Source organism: Benincasa hispida, chromosome 10 (assembly GCF_027475165.1).
Source record: "Benincasa hispida cultivar pf3 chromosome 10, pf3_genome.v1.1, whole genome shotgun sequence".
Taxonomy (NCBI): Eukaryota; Viridiplantae; Streptophyta; class Magnoliopsida; order Cucurbitales; family Cucurbitaceae; genus Benincasa; species Benincasa hispida.
This window is the reverse complement of record NC_143487.1, coordinates 23,395,537-23,415,548: the sequence shown is the minus strand read 5'-3', so window position 1 is coordinate 23,415,548 and position 20,012 is coordinate 23,395,537. Positions and strand designations below refer to the sequence as shown.

General features: G+C 30.9%; 1 protein-coding gene across 1 annotated transcript; it reads left to right on the top strand.

Annotated features, from left to right (window-relative positions):
• Positions 1-3,162: 3,162 nt before the first annotated feature.
• On the top strand, positions 3,163-5,572 carry LOC120088637 (Ist1p). The gene is made up of 5 exons (XM_039046054.2): positions 3,163-3,452; positions 3,534-3,666; positions 3,757-3,860; positions 3,958-4,129; positions 4,215-5,572. The coding sequence occupies exons 1-5, from the start codon at positions 3,409-3,411 to the stop codon at positions 5,196-5,198; spliced, it is 1,437 nt and encodes a 478-aa protein (XP_038901982.1). The 5' UTR covers positions 3,163-3,408; the 3' UTR covers positions 5,199-5,572.
• The last annotated feature ends 14,440 nt before the right edge of the window (positions 5,573-20,012 follow it).

Sequence of the window (20,012 nt, the reverse complement as noted above, 5' to 3'; positions counted from 1 at the left end):
TTACATACAATAACAAAAATTATTATTGTTTTTATTTTCATATTTTATTCTAGGAAAATTAGGTATAGAACTTTTGATTTAAAGTTGAGTGGACAATGTTATTTTTATAAAAAAAAAAAATATTTGAATGCATTTTAGACTATATATTTATCTTTGTACATCACATTTTATCCAATTATTCAATCATAATTTATCACGTGACAAACTCTTCTAATGACATTTTTCTAGAAAAAAATTATTTTTTAAAAAGTAATTGTGAATATGTGTGTGAGAGAGATTAGTGTGGGGTCGATCCAAAGGAAATACACTCTCAAGTATTGGTCTTTTTCATTTTTTTTAGAAAAATAATTGGGGTTAATCATAGTTTGTCATATGACAAACTTTTTTTTTTTTACTTCTAAAATTTATTTTTCTATATAATTGGATGAAACTACACAAAAATGAGTGTAGTTACACTAAGCGGCTATTTATTTTTTGGAAATGTTAATAACTAAAATCTTAGATGCCCAGAATTATATATATTAGGAATGATAGATGTCCGACATCGATCTTTAGATTACCATGTTTGTTTTGTAAGTATATTTTTGTAGATACCTGAAAATATTTTAATAATTATGCCTGTTTCATAGAATTTCTACTTACGAATGTCTTAAATTTACATAATGTTCCAAAAATGTTCTTATGACTATTTACTAATTTATAATTAATTTGATATAATTTGAACTTATATAACATATTTGTTTTTATCAATTTCAATTTCTTTTAAAATTAATATAATTCATATTATTTTCATATGTTATTTTTCTCAACAAAATAATATATCATAATTTAAAAGTTTTTATACAATAAATATTTAATTGAATTTAAATATATTGCTAAAAAATAATAAGAATTACAATATAACTGAAAATATATATGATATATATGGTTGATAATATTTATTTTAATTATATAATGCGAATAAATTAGATTTATATGTATATAATAAAATGGAAGGACAAAATGGAAAATGGGATACCCTGAACTCGGGAATTTGGAAAATTCATTTTTCAGGAGGGCATCCAAAACTCTTCAGATGCCCTCCATTCAGATGCTCGAGAATCTTTAGATGTTTGGACATCTTACAATATCGCAAAACAAACGCAATAATTCAGATGCTCATTCTATGGGAATCTAGGATGCCTGCAAAACAAATGTCTCATAAGTATTTTCTTTATCTTATTTTTATTGGTTCATTATGTCAATTGACAGATTTTTTTATAAATTTAATTAGACCCTGAACTCCAAATTTATATCAACTTAGTTAAAGTGTCTAATAAATCTCTAAATTTTAAATTTCTTTTTAATAAGTATTTTTTTCTTTAAAAAAATAGTTTCTCAATCACAAAATAAAATCCTAAATTTTTAATTTTGTGTAAGGACTAATATAGAAATTATAAAAGTTACAAGACGAAATGTATAGTTTTATACCTTTTTTCCCTTCATTTATATGTTTTTTCTTAACCCCTTCTCTCTTATTTAAGCTAATTCATTAAATTTTCTCACGCACACAACAAAACAAAAAGTTCATGTAAATGATGTACGGGTGGGATCCATTATGACCCTCATGCTTTCTACTCCCAAGTCCCTATGGCAGCCTTTTTCATATGCAGAACTTTAGCAAAATATATACTTTTTTTTTCCAGCTTCTACAATATTTACTTCAATCACAAGCATTGCTTAGCTGACCATATGTTCTTCTTTAGCTTCATGAGCTTCTTGTTCCTTGTAATGTATTAAATTATGCCAACCTTCAATTTTTCTCCCAACAAAATTCACAAAATAAATGTTATTTAAGGTGCTTAATTTACTCTTGAGCTCCCAATATATAACCATGTTTAATAAATTTTTATGCTTTAAGAAAGTTTATATTAGTATCTCTTTACTAATATATATATTTTTTTTATTTGTTTAGTTTATGTCTTATTTTTTTAGTATGTTTGCGCTTTTAACCTTTCAAACTATAAGAGACTAAATTGTTACTTATTAAAATTCAGAGACTCAATTATTACAAATCTAAAAGTATAAGGATTAAATCGAAATCAATAAAATTTATGGACTAAATGGTTATTTCTAATCTAAGAATTTAAAGTGTTTTGATTTTTAACATTTATTTCCCATTCATTATTGGGTCTAATGAGTTTGTGTGTATTAAATTCTAATACTTTAATGAATTGGCTAAATTATCTCAATCGAATTTAGACATAGGGTATTGAAAATATTAAATAACGATATTGTTAAAAACATAGGTCTCTTCGGTCTAAAAGTTTTTTGACTAGGAACATTCTTTAAGGTACAAAATTGAATAACAATAACTTTGAAGTTTCATCTCAAAGTTACATTTCCTTTAATTATATAAACTAATTAGTTAATGATATAATGCCCATCCATGAATTCTTTTATTTTGTTACTTTTCTAAATACATTTTCAAAATCTAAGTCATGTGTTAGAAAAAATAATGCTCTGTTTGATGCTTATTTGGTTTTTGGTTTTGAAAAGAAGTCTATTTTCTCTCAATTTCTTACAATGATTTGTATACTTCTTAGGTATAATAATTAAATTCTTAGCTAAATTCTAAAAACAAAAACACGTCTTTAAACATTATTTTTTAGTTTTTTAAAAGCTAACTTAATTTTTTAAAATATTGGTTTAAAAAAATACATGTCAAAACAAAGAATTTAAGAGTGGTATGAGTGTTTATAAACTTAATTTTCAAAAACTAAAAAAAAAAAAAAAAAAAAATCATATGATTACCAAACAATGCATAAAAGAAATACTTTTTTGTTTCTTTTGATCATTTAGCTAAAAATTTCGAATGTTTCTCTTCAAGAGAGTTGAAAATTATGGTAAAGAAATCATAAGAAAACCTACATAATTTCTAAAGAGCAATAATTTGTTGCGTCATGAGCTAGATTAATTTTTTTACTGTTCACTCCAATCACACAATCTAAAAAATTCAAAAATATTAAATAAGAAGAATTTTTCAAAAAGACAAGTATAGTTTCTCTAAAGATCACCCAAATATTTTTCATTTTAAAAATAAAATTATTAAAAAAAAAAAAAAAAAAGGAACATTGTGGATAGAGTTGCTAATTATTAAGGTTGTGGATTGACATGTGTTGCAGGTTAATTTCCAACTAGACCACAACTAACTGTCTTTCTCTCCCACTTCCCTCTATCTGTCTCTCTACAATTTCATACCCACCCTTCCTAAATTCTTACTCTCTTATCAATCTTATATATCAATTCCAACTGTCACCACCACGCTTAAACGCACCATTTCAATTAGCGTTGTTCATCTTCTTCAATGTACGTCTTCATTAACAGTCATCTCAGTTTCATTACTTCCCTCATAATTTTCTCCCCAACATGTTTGGCTTTGTCTTCTTCGGCTGGCGAAAAGCTTCCAAATGGTAACTACATAAACCCCTTCTTTTTCCTTTTGTAATGGGGTTTTTCCCTTTTTGATTTTGGTCTCTCTCTCTCTGCTGCAGTAAAAAGTTGATCAAACAGGTTCAATGCCGTCTCAAGCTTCTGAACAACAAAAAGAGTGTAATTACAAAGCAATTGAGAGAAGATATTGTGCAACTCTTTCAAAATGGCTACCATCAAACTGCCTTCAATAGGGTATAATTTCATCAGTTGGGTTTTCATTATTATTACAAATTAAGAACAACCCCCATTCAGTTTCTTTTAAAAAAAAAAAATCTTGTTCAGGTTGAGCAGGTTCTGAAAGATGAAACCAGAATGGCAGCTTATGAGATTTTGGACAATTTCTGTGAATTTATACTCTTAAATCTCTCCTACATACGCAAACACAAGTACTTTTAATTTGCTTCTACACTCTCATTTTTTGTTTTCAGTGAAATCGTAAGAAATTTCTGTAAAAGTTGCATTTTTGTTGGTTGTTTGTTGTAGGGACTGTCCTAATGATGTTAATGAAGCAGTTTCAAGCCTGTTGTTTGCCTCAGCTAGATGTGGGGATCTTCCTGAGCTGCACCTTATAAGGAAACTGTTTGGAGAACGTTATGGTCGTAATTTTGAAACTACTGCGGTTGAGCTCAATCCAGGCAATCTTGTAAATCTTCAGGTAAACTCCATTTGAGATTATGCTCTGTATTTATCTTAATTTTTTCAAGGCTTGTCTGATTAAAGTTGCCCAAATTTCTTTACAGATTAAAGAAAAGCTCTCAATAACTTCTGTGTCGGATGACGATAAACAGAGAATGATCAATGAAATCCTTAGAGATCGCCTCCAACCTGAGTTTTTAGCTCTTGAATACCGTTCAGATTGGCACCAAAATCAAGTTCATGATGATGAAAAGGCAGAGCAACACAAAAAGCAAGCTGTAAATGCTGATGAGACAAAAAAGGAAGACTTGCATTATTCTAATTCAGTAACAAGCACCTCTTCTGAATGTTTGCCTCAGTTCCCCGAAGAAAGGATTGTTTATCTTGATGATGTGGTTGAGCTTTGTTCCTCCACCACAACAGAAGGAGATCAAAGACTGTTCAAATTTAAAACAACCCCAACTTTGTCAAAGAGAGAGATTAGCAAAGAAAATTATCACAACCAAATTGATGTTATTCAAAGTGAATCTTGGAGTGACAATGAGAATTCAAGCTCAAAAACCTCTGTTGAAGGATCAAAAAAGAGGTTTGTGACAGAGGGAAAACCTAAAACAGAGAATGATAATGATATTGAAAAAGATAACCATGAAAAATCTCCATGGAAGCAGGGGAAAAGAGAGAATTATTGGGCTTCAGAAGAAACAACAGACAAGGAAAAGGAATGGGCAAATTTTTACAAGAAACCGAGGAGGAGGAGGAGGAGGAGAAAGAGTAGGGAGTCACCTCCAAGTTCTGACCTGAAATTTACAACATATGATGGCTACAATTCCAGCATAAACAACAAGAAAGTTGAAGCAAATTGTCAAAAGATGGATGTCAAAAAAGAGGGACTTTATTTAAGGGCAGTGACAATGCCAAGAGAACGACCAAAAGAGAGGCAGAAAGAAGTGAGTTTTGCTCGTACAATTTCATGCCCTTATAAGCAACCAAGCCATGTTCATCCAAAGTTGCCAGATTATGATGATATTGCAGCAAAGTTCATAGCTTTGAAAAGAGAACGCCTCCAAAATAACACTCTTAAACCTTAGTTTTGGACCAATTCTCTTAAAAAACATAACTTTTAGTTTAATTAAAGTAGCAAAAGGGTATTTGTTTCCCTGAAAATGATGTAAAAATATGAGGATGGTTGTAGATTGTACATTCGTGTAGTTGAAGGAATTAAATGATGAAAGCGTAGGCCAAGACGAATTGCAATGGGTGTGGCTTGTAAGGCAAGTAGTGAATGAAACATATTTATTTGGTAGAACAATGGGAGGGAATGTTTGAACTTGATTCAATACAAAATTGTGGAAGTGGGAACAATTTTGTCATACTCCATTAGGAATATGGACCAAAAAAAAAAAAGAGTGATGATGATAAAAGTGTACTGGCCATGTGTTTTTTTTTTTTTTCCAATTATTTTTATTATTTTACATCTTTATTTAGCATAAAAACTCTCTTTGTTCACTAGAAATTAATCTTCATAAATATCTTTTTAGCTACTTGTTGTGGATAACTTATGTAGAGATCAATTATCCCAAAAGCTCAACAAACATTGAAATAGCTAAACCATAAACATATTAAACAAAATAACTGCACGTGTCTTCTAATTAGTGTACATTAAACTACTATATCATCATCTTAAAAATGTTGAATTCTTCTCTCTTAGGACTTTTCTTTGGAAAAGAAAAATAACAAAAGGATGATATATTTAGGCCTCATTAACGTTAGTAAATGAAGAGGAATTAGATGATTGATCTTTGTGAATGTGAGTTAGATCCTACTTTTACAGGTTCATTATGAATTCATGGAGATTACACATGAATAATAGAGCGATGGGGAAATCATTTTTTTTTTCATCATGGTGCAAACCTGAACTACATTGAAAAAACCATTCATGTTATAATAGTTGTGTATTCAGAGTACTTTTTGAAGGTGCACAAATTTTATAAGGTTAATGTACAAGTTTAGTGAATCAAATTTTTTATTTGTGAATCTCATAATACTTTTTAAAATCTATTGTTATACAATTTTTGACCTCAAGATTGATGGTATACATTTATGTCAATTGAGCTATATTGGTATAGGCATATCTATATAATAGTTTTTTTTTCATTTATATCCGTGAGTGTCTATGCCAATTTACGTCCACTTTGATTAATCTCACAACATAATCTACTTAACTCTACAACATTTTGATATCAAGAAAACTCGTAAAAGTCTAATATAATAGTTAATTTTAAATATATATAATAAGTGAGAGTTATGGAGAAAAAGAATTAATTAGACATTTTAAAATTTTAAAGATTTATTAGATATGAAATGGAAAATTATGAATTTATTATACACTTTTATTTTTTTAAATAGAACTTTTTTTTTGAAAGGTAAAGTTGAATTTGTAATTTAACATTCATATAAAAACAATTTGAAATAGGGTTAATAACACATATAGCCCATTTTTTATTAGGCCCAATTACACATATGACATGAACCCACAATTTATTTCATAAATAGCACAAGGAGCTGAGAATTTCCCAAAGGTCTAAACCACCCCCTCACATATTTTTGACGTTTAAAAGAAAGGAAAGCTAAGCATCGCTTCCAAGAAGCTCACTGTTTTTTTTTTTTTTTTGTTTTTTCTCAAAAGCATCACAAAAGAAAACCGGAAATTTCACAAAATGACTCAAAACCTAAAAACTTTTTTACCAATGATCTCTTCCTAAAAACTTTTCTACCACTGACCATTTACTCATGTGAAATTCCAAAATTACCCCTAGTTTTTAAAAAGCATTTCTTCTTCCTTCAACGATTTCTTCGACCCTTCATTCAATGTGCATTCAATACACCACCAACATTCTACCAAAACATTTATTCCCAACTAATATTCTTCCAATAGCATTGAAGAGAATGAAACGTCACTCTCATTATTCACTTTCTATCGTCGAACTCCCCACGAAATTCTCTCATTGTTCTCTTGTAGCTTTCTTTCAAAGTTTCAGCCCAACATTTTCGTTGATCGCTTTCATCGTCAGATTCAGTCCACATTTCTTTTTCCTTCAACGGTTTCTTCTGCCATTCATTCAATGTACGATTTCTTCTCCCAGATCACTTTCATAATAATTATCGTTTAGAATTAAATTACAATACGATTGTTTATACATTATTATGCGGTAGTTTACTATGCGATCGAGTATAAATTACTACACGATCGTTCATAAATTACAATACGATTGTATAGTAAATTATAAACGATCGTGTAGTAATTTATACACGATCGTTTAGTAAATTATAAATGATCGTGTAGTAATATATACACAATCGTTAATTACAATATAAGTGTCGTTTAACATTAAATCACGATACGATCGTCAACTATGTCAATTAGGGGAGCCGAGACCAATAGATTGTAGCAACATTTGATGTGTATATCAAACATATCCGGATCGATATTCAGTCGTTGGTGCATCATACTCACTAATTCACTGATTGTTATATCATTTATGACTTTCAGACCTTTCATATGACCACCAACATAATTTCTTCCGGACTCATCCCAATCCCCACCAAATCATACAAAGATGTGAAGTAGCGTCATTGATCTACAATGGGATAAACAAATCATTGATAAATGAACGATCGTTTATACATTACTATGTTGTAGTGAAGTCAAAATCTGCAAAATAGTTTTAAAAAAAAAGTAGTAGAAAAGCTCATATTAATCAACCCAAATCACTAAAAACACACTTTAGACAATTTAAAGACATTTGATTGCTAATTTTATCTCATTTAGGACATCCCGAGATCAAAATTTCATAGAAAGTATCTTTTTACTATAAAAAAGTACTAAAATAGATGATACAAACATGCACTTTTTGGCGTCAATCAGGAAGTGATGGATCATCTTTTGCTTTGATTTTATTTAGAATTCACAACACAGAAAAAAAAGAACATATAACATTCCAATGCAATAAAATAGTCTAAACAAGAAATATTTACAAGCAAAGCACAAATCTACCTTTGAAGAACCTTTCTTCAACTTTCACAATTAGGGGTGTTCAAATAACCTGACAACTCGAATAACCCAAAATATAAGGGTTGGATTGGATTATTTTGTTTTTGAGTTGGATTGGGTTAAATTTTTTCTATTTTTGTTGGGTTGGGTTGGCTAAAAAAAATAGGTTGACCCAACCCAACCCGAATTTTATATATATAAATAAAATACACTATATATATTTCTCTTTATTTAAAATTTGATTTCTTTGTATTGATTAATTTGTGAATTTTAATTAGTTATGATATTTGTTTTAGTTGAAGTTTGTAATAAATATTTTAGATATAATTGGTATTTAGCATTTGAATTTTATGAGATTTTAGTTATTAGTCATGTTTTGTATATAAATTTACATATTTTTAATTCAAAAGAAAAAAAAACAAATTATAACCCGACAACCCAACCCAACCTAACCCGAATTTTAAGGGTTGGATTGAGTTAGGTTAGAGACTTTATTTGGGTTGCCAACCTAACCAACTCGAATTTTTGGGTTGGTCCAAAAAAACACCTTCAACCCAACCCAACCCAACTCAACCCATGTACACCCCTATTCACAATAATTCTAGTCCTCTGCAATCGATCTTCCACGTACAGTACTATGACGTCTCAATAGAGTCTTCTCTACTATTCTCTAGCAAGGAGTTAGTTTGTGTGAACCTTCTTTTGAAAGAGATAGGAAATTGTTTTGTTACAAGAGAGTTTTACAGAGAAACATTTTCTCTGTCAAAACTTGAGAGAGATAAGAGGGGAAGAGTGAGTCAACAATAGCAAAACATAAAACTAAAAAATAAAAGAATGAAATAAAAAACAAACAGAAAAAAAAAATTAATCTCATTCACAAAAAACTGCATCAGATCCCCCAACTCAACTCAATTCAACTCTGCACAACAAACACAGACAATAATTACCAACTCAACTCAACTCTGCAAACGAACACAGACAATTTAACTCCCTAGATAATTTAACTCTCCAGATAATAATTACCCACTCAACTCAACTCAACTCTCTACTTTTATCACGCACCAAACACACCCTTAGAGAAAACTTCCCCATCTTTAATGTGAAGTAGGATTGTGATACAACCCGACTTTTCAGGTAATTTCTATTTAATTTTCTTGAATTATTTGGATTATATTTTGAATTTTAAATAATAAATGAGATTTTAGTGTTAAGATATTTTTTTTATTTAAAATTTTGAAGTGGTAGTGAGTTGAATTGTTGGAAAAGACTTGGGAAATCAGGTTAATTAATTTGATAAGGGAATATGTATGTATATATTAAATAGAATCCTATTGGAATTTGGATTTAAGGTTTGTTATATATATATATATATATATATATATACATACATGTATAATCGAATCGATGAAGGTCCAGTGTATAAGCGAGGATCGGTCTCAAATTTCAATTTTTACAGAACATAAAATTTTACAAAATACAAACAAAAAAAATTATGCATTAAAACTTAAATTACAGCGTGCATTTAGAATTTAGAAAAGAGATTAGGAAAGCTTACCCTTGAAAACAAAAACCTTCACGAATTTTCTTTTCTCCAAGATATCACGAACAAATCCAAACGGACGTTTCCTCTGTATTCTCTAGGATGAGAATCCAAGAGGTGCATGGGTTCTTGAAATTTTGGGAGAAGGAGTGAGATTGAGAGGAGGAGAGGGTGAGATCCAGAGAAAATTTTCTAGCTTATGTTCATTTTTTCTGTAAAACTCAAGAACAAGAAGAAAAAAATATATCATTTCTACACAATTGCCCATTGAGATTGTGAGATTAAAAGAAAAATAAGGGGAAGGAAGTTATTTCCCTCCCTTTAAAATTCAAAATTAAAATTAATTAATAATTATTAAATAAATTTTAATTTAATATATATATATATAACTAACTAACTTATTATATGTATACAACTATATGTTATATCATATATAATATATAACCTATGATTTAATATTGTATCATATACAATATAATCTATAGCTTTAATTCTCTCATTAATGATATTTAATATAAATCCCATTTATATTAAATTTAACTATATGAATCAAATTCATATAGTTAATATTTTAATCATATTCAAATATTTATTTCCTCTAAAAAAATTATATTATAATTATCAAATATATTATAGTAATTATATTATATATAATTAAATTAAATTAATTATATCACATATAATTAATTCCCTCAATTAATTTGAACAATTCAAATTAATCCACTATTTATTTTCATTTAATCCCTATTGAGCTACAGAAAAGACCTCATGGATCTGTATATTGAAGCTCCAGTGATATTTGAATAATTAATTAAACTTCTTTAATTAAATTATTCAACATCCATTAACTGTCGGACACTCTACTAGACCGACAATTGCACTCTTCGCACTAAAAATATATTTATATGTCCATTGGATATAACCAGTCAATAGTACGATAACCCTTTACAAATTGCTCGTAAGTACAACTAGACCAAAATTATTATTTTGCTCATGTAGTTATATCTCACTCTTTAAGTACAATTGATCTCTCTAATGAACAATAAGTCATAGTCTAGCTATGACCAAACCCCTCTTCGGTCAAAAGAGAGTGTGACGCTACATTGTTCAAGCCCTAGAATCAGCCCTTAGAGGAGCAATTTATCTATTTACCTCGATGTCGAGGAAGGAGTGAATTTTGTCTTGTGTAGTGTTCCCAGGTCCCTAATCAGATGAATCTCCAAAATGGTAGATTTATTGAGTCGATGATCTAGCCACTCTCATCCATACAAATCAAAGACTGCCTTTATAGGTAGGAGTTCATAGCTCATTCAGGATTTAGATCATGTCACCTATGATCATCCTAGTGAAATGTAAGTCTCAATTATAAATGACGTTATATAATGAAACTAGTCATTTTGTGGTCCGGTCTTATACAAACTCTTTTGTATAGAATACCCTCGCTCACATGTCTTCATATGAGTGATCAGAATTAGATCATTTGTAGCATTTTACAACAGTCATAACATCTATAAAGCAGACCATATTCGTAGTATCACCAGGATAAGGTATCTAGCCTTATCCATTTACTATAGACCATTTAGGTTATCTTTTATTGGTTTTTGGGTTTAATGCTACAAAATGTCAAATAAAACATCTCATATTTTATTAAATAAATAAAATATTTACACAATATAATTACAAACTACAAGTCCCTACGAGATTTGAGGCATCAACCCCAACAATATATATATGAGCATGAGTGCAAGTAGGTTAATCAAATAAAAAATAAATAAAAAATAAAAGTTATTAAACCCAACCTTTCAGTGTCGACCCTAGGGTTGGCAACGGGCCGGGACAGGGCAGGGGAGGGGGGCATCCCTCGTCCCTGGCCCCGTGGGGGAAATTTTCCCCCATCCCCGCCATTTAAAGGCGGGGACAGGGGCGAGGATTCTCCGTCTAGGAAACGGGGTCCCCGCAGGGCCTCATTCCTCGTTTCCCCGTGGGGATTCTCCATTTTTTTTTAATTAAAATTTGATTTTATTTAAGTTTTTTAAGATTGGGCTTAGCTTCTTGGGTTTAGAGTTAGAATTGGGATATTGATATTGGGCTCCAATCCAACACTATACATTATAAACATATATATAAATTATTTTATATATCATAAATATATATTTATAAAAATATAACTATATCAAATCGGGAGTTGGGGTCGGGGCAGGAATACCGTCCCCGTCGGATGAGGTTCTGAAAATTTTCCTCGGTTTGACCCCATCCCCGATCAACGGGGACCTGACCCTATGGGAAATTTTCCTCTTGCATTCAAGCCACACCGCCAATCTCCCTTGCCAATCGCCACCGTTCAAGTCGTCAATCACTGTCGAAGCTTTGTCGACCTTCTCCTTCACCCCAGTTCATGTTCACCATGTTAGATCTGACGCCCAGCCGTCCAGCTACACGAGTTTCTTTCCGCCACTGCCTTGTGTCATTTCACACCATCTATCCATCATCGATCCGCGGGCTTAGTTTGTTCATCGACAACCACTGTGGTTTGCTGGAGTTTGTTGGTTTTTTACCGTTAGGGGTAAGGTTTTAGGTGTCTTGGGTTATTCTTATTTGAACTATTAATGCTCGACAAGTATCGGGCCTAAATTCTTGTCGTTCTTGATTATTGGAGATTGATTTGGAGTTTCTGGAAGAGATTAAGAGGTTTCCAGTGGGTATTGAAGTTCACTTGGGAGAGGATTGGAAAGTTTTAAGCCTTGATGATCCTTTAAGGATTGATTTTGATCTAGGTAAGAATAATTGAAATTATCTAGAGTTAGTTTGAAAATATTTAAATAATTTAGTGAATGTAATTAGGCTTCCAAAATAACTTTATGGATGAATTTAAGATTTGTGGTTAAGTTAGAATTTCTTAGCTTATGTCCTAAGACCAAACTTGAAGCTTCGAAAGAGTTAGAAGGAGGATTGCCTTACTTGACTAAATTTTAATATTTGACTTGCAATTTGAGATAAGTAATCTTACTATTGAAATTATCTTGGAGCCAGGAGACATGAACAAGCATGACAGTATCTTATTTTCTTTGAATAATATTGATAAGCATAATAATTATGTGAGTAAAGCAAATTTTATGACTTTATGCCATTTGCATGTGATTGATATGTTTATGTACGGACCTGAGAGATGAAAAAAAATGTATGTTGACAATATAATTGTTGTTATGATAAATGTCATGATAAGAAAGTGTCAATTGCCCTCTAGCACCATTATATTACAGCTCCGTGAACCGATGGGTTCACAACTCTATTACAGCTTCGTGAATCGATGAGTTCACAACTATGTAATAGCTCCGTGGACCGGATTCACAACCATATACAGTTCTATGGACCCAGGGTCCACCATTATGTTACAGCTCCATGTTAGAACGGGTTTATTCACTAGATAACTACATGAGAGTGGTTAAAGATTATGTATGGGTTCTACATGCATGTTTGCATTTATTGGACATAAATGCATAACCTGACCTTGGTAGTGGAGTTACTGAGTTTTATACTCACCCTTTCTTATGTTACGTTTTTCAGGTAAGGGCAAAGATAAGCTGGTAAATGACAGGAGAAATTCGTGATTTGTACCATTGGGATATGTTTTCAACACTTTCGCCCAGTTTATACTTCCAAGCTAACTAAATGTTTCATTTTTTTTTTTCTTGATGTTAAATTGAAAAATCTATTTGTCTGAATGTTATTTTTCTTAACTGTTTTTAGGAGGGCCCAGACAAAAGTTATGTTTATTTATTTATTTATTAATTTTGTAAATTTTTTTGAAGTTATCCTTATTGTTTTAATAAATTTTACTTCATTGGTCAAAATGTTTGGGTTTTAAAATTTTATGTTCATGAGGTAATGACCTTAGTAGAGTCCTTGAAAAGTCGGGTCGTTATAGATTGATTTTGAAACAAAATTACCCACTTCACCCATTAATTAAATTAATTAAGTTAAATTAAATTAAATTAATTATCAATTACAATAATTAATAGTTAACTTAAATTAATCAATTAATTGACAAAATTAAATATCCAATATTTAATTAAATATTTGAATCTTATTCAAATATATATCTCTTTCATATCCTATAATTTTTAATATGAATTTCACTTATATTAACTTTTATTCTATAGTTTTAATATGAATCTAATTCTTATTAATTATTATTTGAATCTTATTCAAATACAATAAATCTCATTTTATTGTATAATTTAATTTTGAATCTCATTCAAAAAATAACTTTATATTATAATATATCTATATACATTATATTAATTGTATTATATACAATTAATATTATTTTCTTAATTAATTTGAATAGTACAAATTCTTTAAAAACTTTTGGCCATTGTTTACTCATCGTGAGCTAGCAGAGAGACCTAATGGATTTAGAGATTATAAGCTCTAGTAATCTGAGGTTAATTAATTAAATTAACAACACTCATTAACTATGAGTTCACTATACTAAAGACCCATAGCGTCACTTTTAGCAATGTAAACATGTTACATCCGTAGATATAACCATTACAAGTAAGTTGATTCTTCATATGTTGTTCATAATTATAGTTGGGTCAAATTATTGTTTTACCCTTGTAATTACCTCATACTCCTTAAGTACCATTTTTCCTCTAATAAACAATATATTTATGTTTCTACCATAAAGGAAGTCCTCTCCAGCTAATGAGAGAGTGGGTGTCATTTGTTCAAGATCCAGAATCAACATTCAAGAGAATTACTCATCTACTCACCCTGAAGGCGGGAAGGGGTAAATTCCATTTTGTGTAGTTATGTTCCCAACTTCTCACTCGATCTTGTCCCCAAAATGGTAAGCTTATTGAGTCGGCGACTTAAGCCATTCTCACTCATGCAAATTAAAGGACAAACCCTCACAGGTAGGTGTTCGTAACTCACTCAGTATTGAGATTGAGTTACATATGATTATCTTATGAAATATCAATCTCTTCAGTCAACGGTGTTACAAAGAGAGATCAATGATTTTGCAGTCCAATCTTATACAAACTCATTGTATAAGATACCCTCACTCGAATATCTCCACATGAATGATTTAGATCACATCATTCGTAACTCTTACAAAGTGGATCGTATCCATAGTGTTATCAGGATAAGATACCTAACCTTATCCATATACTATAAACTCTTTAGGTTATTACTTAAACATTATCTACTTGTATGTCAACTACCTACTCTTCAAGTCTCATGAAATAACTTTGGATTTTTACTATAATGGACAACTCATTATTGTATATTTAAAATAATAAACTATCATGTTAAATAATTGATTAACTACGAGGCTTTAGAACATAAATCTCAATAGGCCAAACTATATTTCTGGTCTAACTTTTTGATAGGAAAACAAATAAATACCAGAGTAGATGTCAACCACATTAACTTGTTGGATGATGAAGAACAATTTGATAATTACCTATGGGGTAAGTTAGCCTATATCACGACCATAGACTCCATAAAAAAAGCAATCAAATATAAAAGATGCTTTTGCCGTTGGGATTGCGAGATTCCCATATGCCTTGCTAGTTTGGGCATATGAGTTTATTCCTTTGTTGACTGGCCCCATAATTTTTTGTGCCCAAAGGATTGATAATGGACAGCCAGAGATGTGGAATGACCTAGCAACAAAGGACAATATATGCTCCCTTATATTTTATTATAGAGTTTTATATGGACAACATATCTACAGTAATAGTAATAATGACATGTCTATGTTTGTCTATAATTGCAGTTTGAATATAAAGGCATGGGGTCAGATGAAGATGGTACAAATACTAGAACTTTCCATGAAGGTGAATCTTCATGAAAAAATAGTGCAGGGGTAGAAATTCCAGAATACTTCCACCATTTTCAAGACTTAATACTCATTAGTTACGAAACTCTGAACAGAAAATTAATAAGCTGTCTACTGATGTCCAAGACCTGAAAAATTTATTGGAAGAGAAAAATAATAAGGTAGATGAAGAACAAGGGGGTGATGGAAACGCGGGTATGAATGAAGACCCTGAAGGTGGAAATGGAAACAAAGGTATGAATGAAGAAAGAAATAGTGAAGGAGAATAACATCATGAAGCAACAGGACACGAAGGTCATGTCCAATCGACACCCATGGAGGAAAGAACACTGAAAAGGTTACTCAAATTAGCATTTCTACATATTCAATCTTAATTATATATCATTAGCTTCTACATACTTGTAAATAATTTAATGAGAACACAAAATGTACAAAATGCATGCTCGGATGAGGAGTTTTATTACACTGCAATACTAAAAGAAGTTGATCAAATGGAGAAGGAAGCCATACTGTTGAAGTTATACATTCTAATTTCTATAACATGTATATTGATTATGTGAATGTATTGATTCTATAAACATATTGGTTGCAGAAAATGAAATTCCCATTCACCACAAAATTTGAATCGGCGGAACCAAAAAGGAGAAGAAAGAGCTCAACTCTCTAGAATATGGTGGACCATCCTTCAAGCTTCTGTCACAATAATGAATATTACAAACTTTCCAAACTTGAACTTTTGATATGTTGGAAGTCATTTGGTGACACTTTTTTTAGTTTAATCCAAGTTGTGGAACATTAATATGAAGCATAATTATGTCATAGTCTTATTTTGTTATTATAAAATTGTAACGTAATGTCAGTATGAATTATATACATTTATGGTTTTTGGTAGTTACATGACTCATGCATATATCAAATATACAAGGCCATAAACGCCAGTTCATGTTGTACTATAAAATTTTTCTATTTTCTTAATACAATTTATTATTATAATGTCATGGTATATATCAAATAAACGAACGTCAATTCATGTTGTACTATGAATGTATGGTTTCCGATAGTTACATGAATAATCGTGCATATCTCAAATATACAAGGACATAAACACCAATTCATGTTGTACTATAACTTGTTTCTAATTTATGATACAATATATTATTACATTACTTTGGTATATATATCAATATAAGAACGAATTTATTAAACTGTTTGATGTGTAATAGACCCTTCATTATATACTGAGATATATCCACGATAAATAGTGGACCATGTAAGGGTAGGCATGGTATTAATGGTACTTGATTTGCTCGTGGTATACTAAGTATGTAGTCTTAAAAATGTTTATGCATAAATTGATATGTATTCTTAATGTATATGTATAAAGTGATTTTGTATACACAGGATATGTATTACTATGCTTCATTTAGGGTTGGTATACACGCTGGAATGTACATGAGTTTTAACAACGAATTCTAAAAAAAAAAAGAGAGAGAGAGAAAAGTGTAAACTTTAACAAAGTCAGCATTAAATAAATCAGAAAATCAACAGATACTAACAACAAAAAAGTCTAAAACATGGAATAAAATTCAAAGTACAAAAGCTAAACAATATATCAAAGCTTGAAGTGAAGGTATAAATCCCCAATTACTCAAAGTGCAACCAATTATTTTCTTCAATTATTGTGTAATTGAATGGCGGCAGGTTTATTTACTCCTCTTGAAATCTGTTTGTGAACAAATTCTAGTCTTCCTTGATCGACCAACTGGATACTTCACATTTAGTGGGAGGACATTAGTGGACACCACATCATCAAAAATGTGTCATTGTCGATAATCACCTAGTAGATGGATCAAGTCTTGATATATTGAATCTTGTCGTTGTCAATAATCATATAGCAGATGGATCAAGTCTTGTTATATTGAACTACGAGTCGAGTTCAAATAGTATGATGAAACATATTGCTTTATAGACACACGCTTTATGGTCAAACCAACAATGTATGAGAACAAGGTATTTGTAGAACCTCCCACATCCTACAACTGCACATCTTGGTAGGTAAGTGTATAACGTGTTGATTGATTCCATCAACAACCTAGTAGTACATGTTATTAATCAGATTTACGTGCATTTATATATGAGATATATGAAGGTATATTATATCATATATATGAATACATATTATATGAAATGTACAAATGTATATTTAACAGAATATGTGCATGTATAATATGTATACAATATCAGACCTTTATCAATCGGTCCATTTCTATTTGCTCCCTTAAATGTTGCTTAGTGGATTTGGTAAATTTGTAACCTGATAATTTGCTTCATTCATTCTATCGTAAAACCATTCTTGTAGCATCATCCTCAATGCCTCAAGTATAGATGTAATTGGTAATTCCCTAGCTTTCAACATGGCAACATTCAAGCTCTCTGATATATTCGTTGTCATCACCATTTATCATCTACGAGGTGAGTAAGCACGAGACCATCTAGATAAACCAATAAATTCTAACTCACCATGTATACCTCATGCACTAGATTCCAGCTAACGCATTTGATACTCAAAACCAATAATATTGTAAACTCTGGCAAATGCATGGAATACAGTGTCAACCATTTTTTTTTTCTTGTAGTTCAACCTTAGATTCCTCAACAAATTAATCGTGCACATGCAATGATGCAGTGAAACGCATTTGGTAGTACTAAATCAACTGCTTTACAAATACTCCTATGTCTATATCAGATACTATAATAATGTCGTTCCTTTCACCAATTATTTTCTTCAACTGAATGTAAAACCAAATCCACGGAGAGTCGTTCTCAAAATCTTCAACACCAAACGCCGATGGAAATATTTGATCATTCGTATCTGGCGTGCAAACAGTTAGTAAAGTCCCAACAAACTTGTTCTTCATACTTGTGTCATCAATAGAAAAATAGGTCAACAGTATTGCCAACCATTTATTTACGTGGATATCGCCATAAAGAAATATAAAAATCTTCCTTGACCATCAATCTTATATTCTATCTCGAACCTACACAAATCATTAAAAAAAACAAACGTATCATATACAATGTACATTGTAGTATATACAATATATACAAGTATTAAGTACGCAACTTCGCTTCCTCAAATTCAGCATATATGCAAATGATGATATCATTGTATATGATTCTTTAGGTGATCCCCTTACTTCATCTAAGGTAGCTTCACATGCATGTCAAGGTTTTTGATAATTGATGTTCAGTCTGTGCTTAGACAGAATATGATTTAACTATATCTTTAGTAGTGCCCAATTCAATACCGAAATACTAATCTTCTTCTTAATAAATTATTTAACGACAGAAAATATTGCTTGCTTATGATCTATTTGTTGTGGTTAATGTCCTAAATCACGTGGGTCTGTAGCTTGTAATTGTATTGTATAAACAACTTATTTATTTAATAAAAACTGAGTTATTTTATTCGACATTTAGTAGCATTAACCCACAAAATCAATAAATTAACATCCAAGGTTATCGTTTGTAGCTTAAACATATATGTATAGATATACAGATGGATCATGTTTAAGTGATAAACTAAATGGTCTGTAGTAGATGGATATGGCTGGGTAGCTTATCCTTGTGACACTACGAATATGACTAGCTTTGTAGATGTTACAATTGTTGTAAAGTTCTACAAATGATCTGATCCTGATCATTCATATAGAGACATGTGAGTAAGGGTATTCTATACAAAAGAGTTTGTATAAGACCGGACCATGAAATGAATAGTCGTATTATATGAAGCCATTAATAATAAAGACTTACATTTCACCAGGATGACCATAAGTGACATGACCTGAATCCTGAATGAGTTGTGAACTCCTACCTATGAAGGTGGTCTTTGATTTGTATAGGTGAGAATGACCAGATCGTCGACTCAATATGCCTACTATTTTGGGGATTCATTTGATTTGGGAGTTGGCATTTTGAGGAATTATCTAATTGGGGAGCTGGGAACACAGCTACACAAGACGAAATTTACTCCTTCCCTAATGTCAAGGTAAGTAGATAAATTGCTTTCTTACGGGCTGATTTCGGGGCTTGAACAATGTGACGCCACACCTTCTCTTGGCCTGATAGGGGTTTGGTCATAGCTGGCCTATGACTTATTGTTCATTAGAGGGATCAGTGGTAGTTAAGGAGTTAAATATAACCATAGGGGCAAAACGATAATTTTGGCCCAGTTGTACTTACGAGCAATTTGTGAAGAGTTATTGCATTGTTGACTGGTTATATATAATGGATATAAAAATATATCAGTGCGAAGAGTGCAGCTGTCAGTCTTTAGTAGAGTGACTGACAGTTAATGGATGTTGAGAAATTTAATTAAAAGAGTTTAATTAATTATTCAAGTACCATTAGAGCTTCAATCTACAGGTTCATAATATCCCCTCTATAGCTGAACTGGGATTATT

Bases quoted from the DNA above. Each gene is read 5' to 3' on its own strand.
- LOC120088637 (XM_039046054.2), top strand. From the start codon at position 3,409: ATGTTTGGCTTTGTCTTCTTCGGCTGGCGAAAAGCTTCCAAATG. The intron at 3,861-3,957 runs GTACTTTTAATT...TGTTTGTTGTAG, and splicing joins TCCTACATACGCAAACACAA to GGACTGTCCTAATGATGTTA. The intron at 4,130-4,214 runs GTAAACTCCATT...ATTTCTTTACAG, and splicing joins GCAATCTTGTAAATCTTCAG to ATTAAAGAAAAGCTCTCAAT.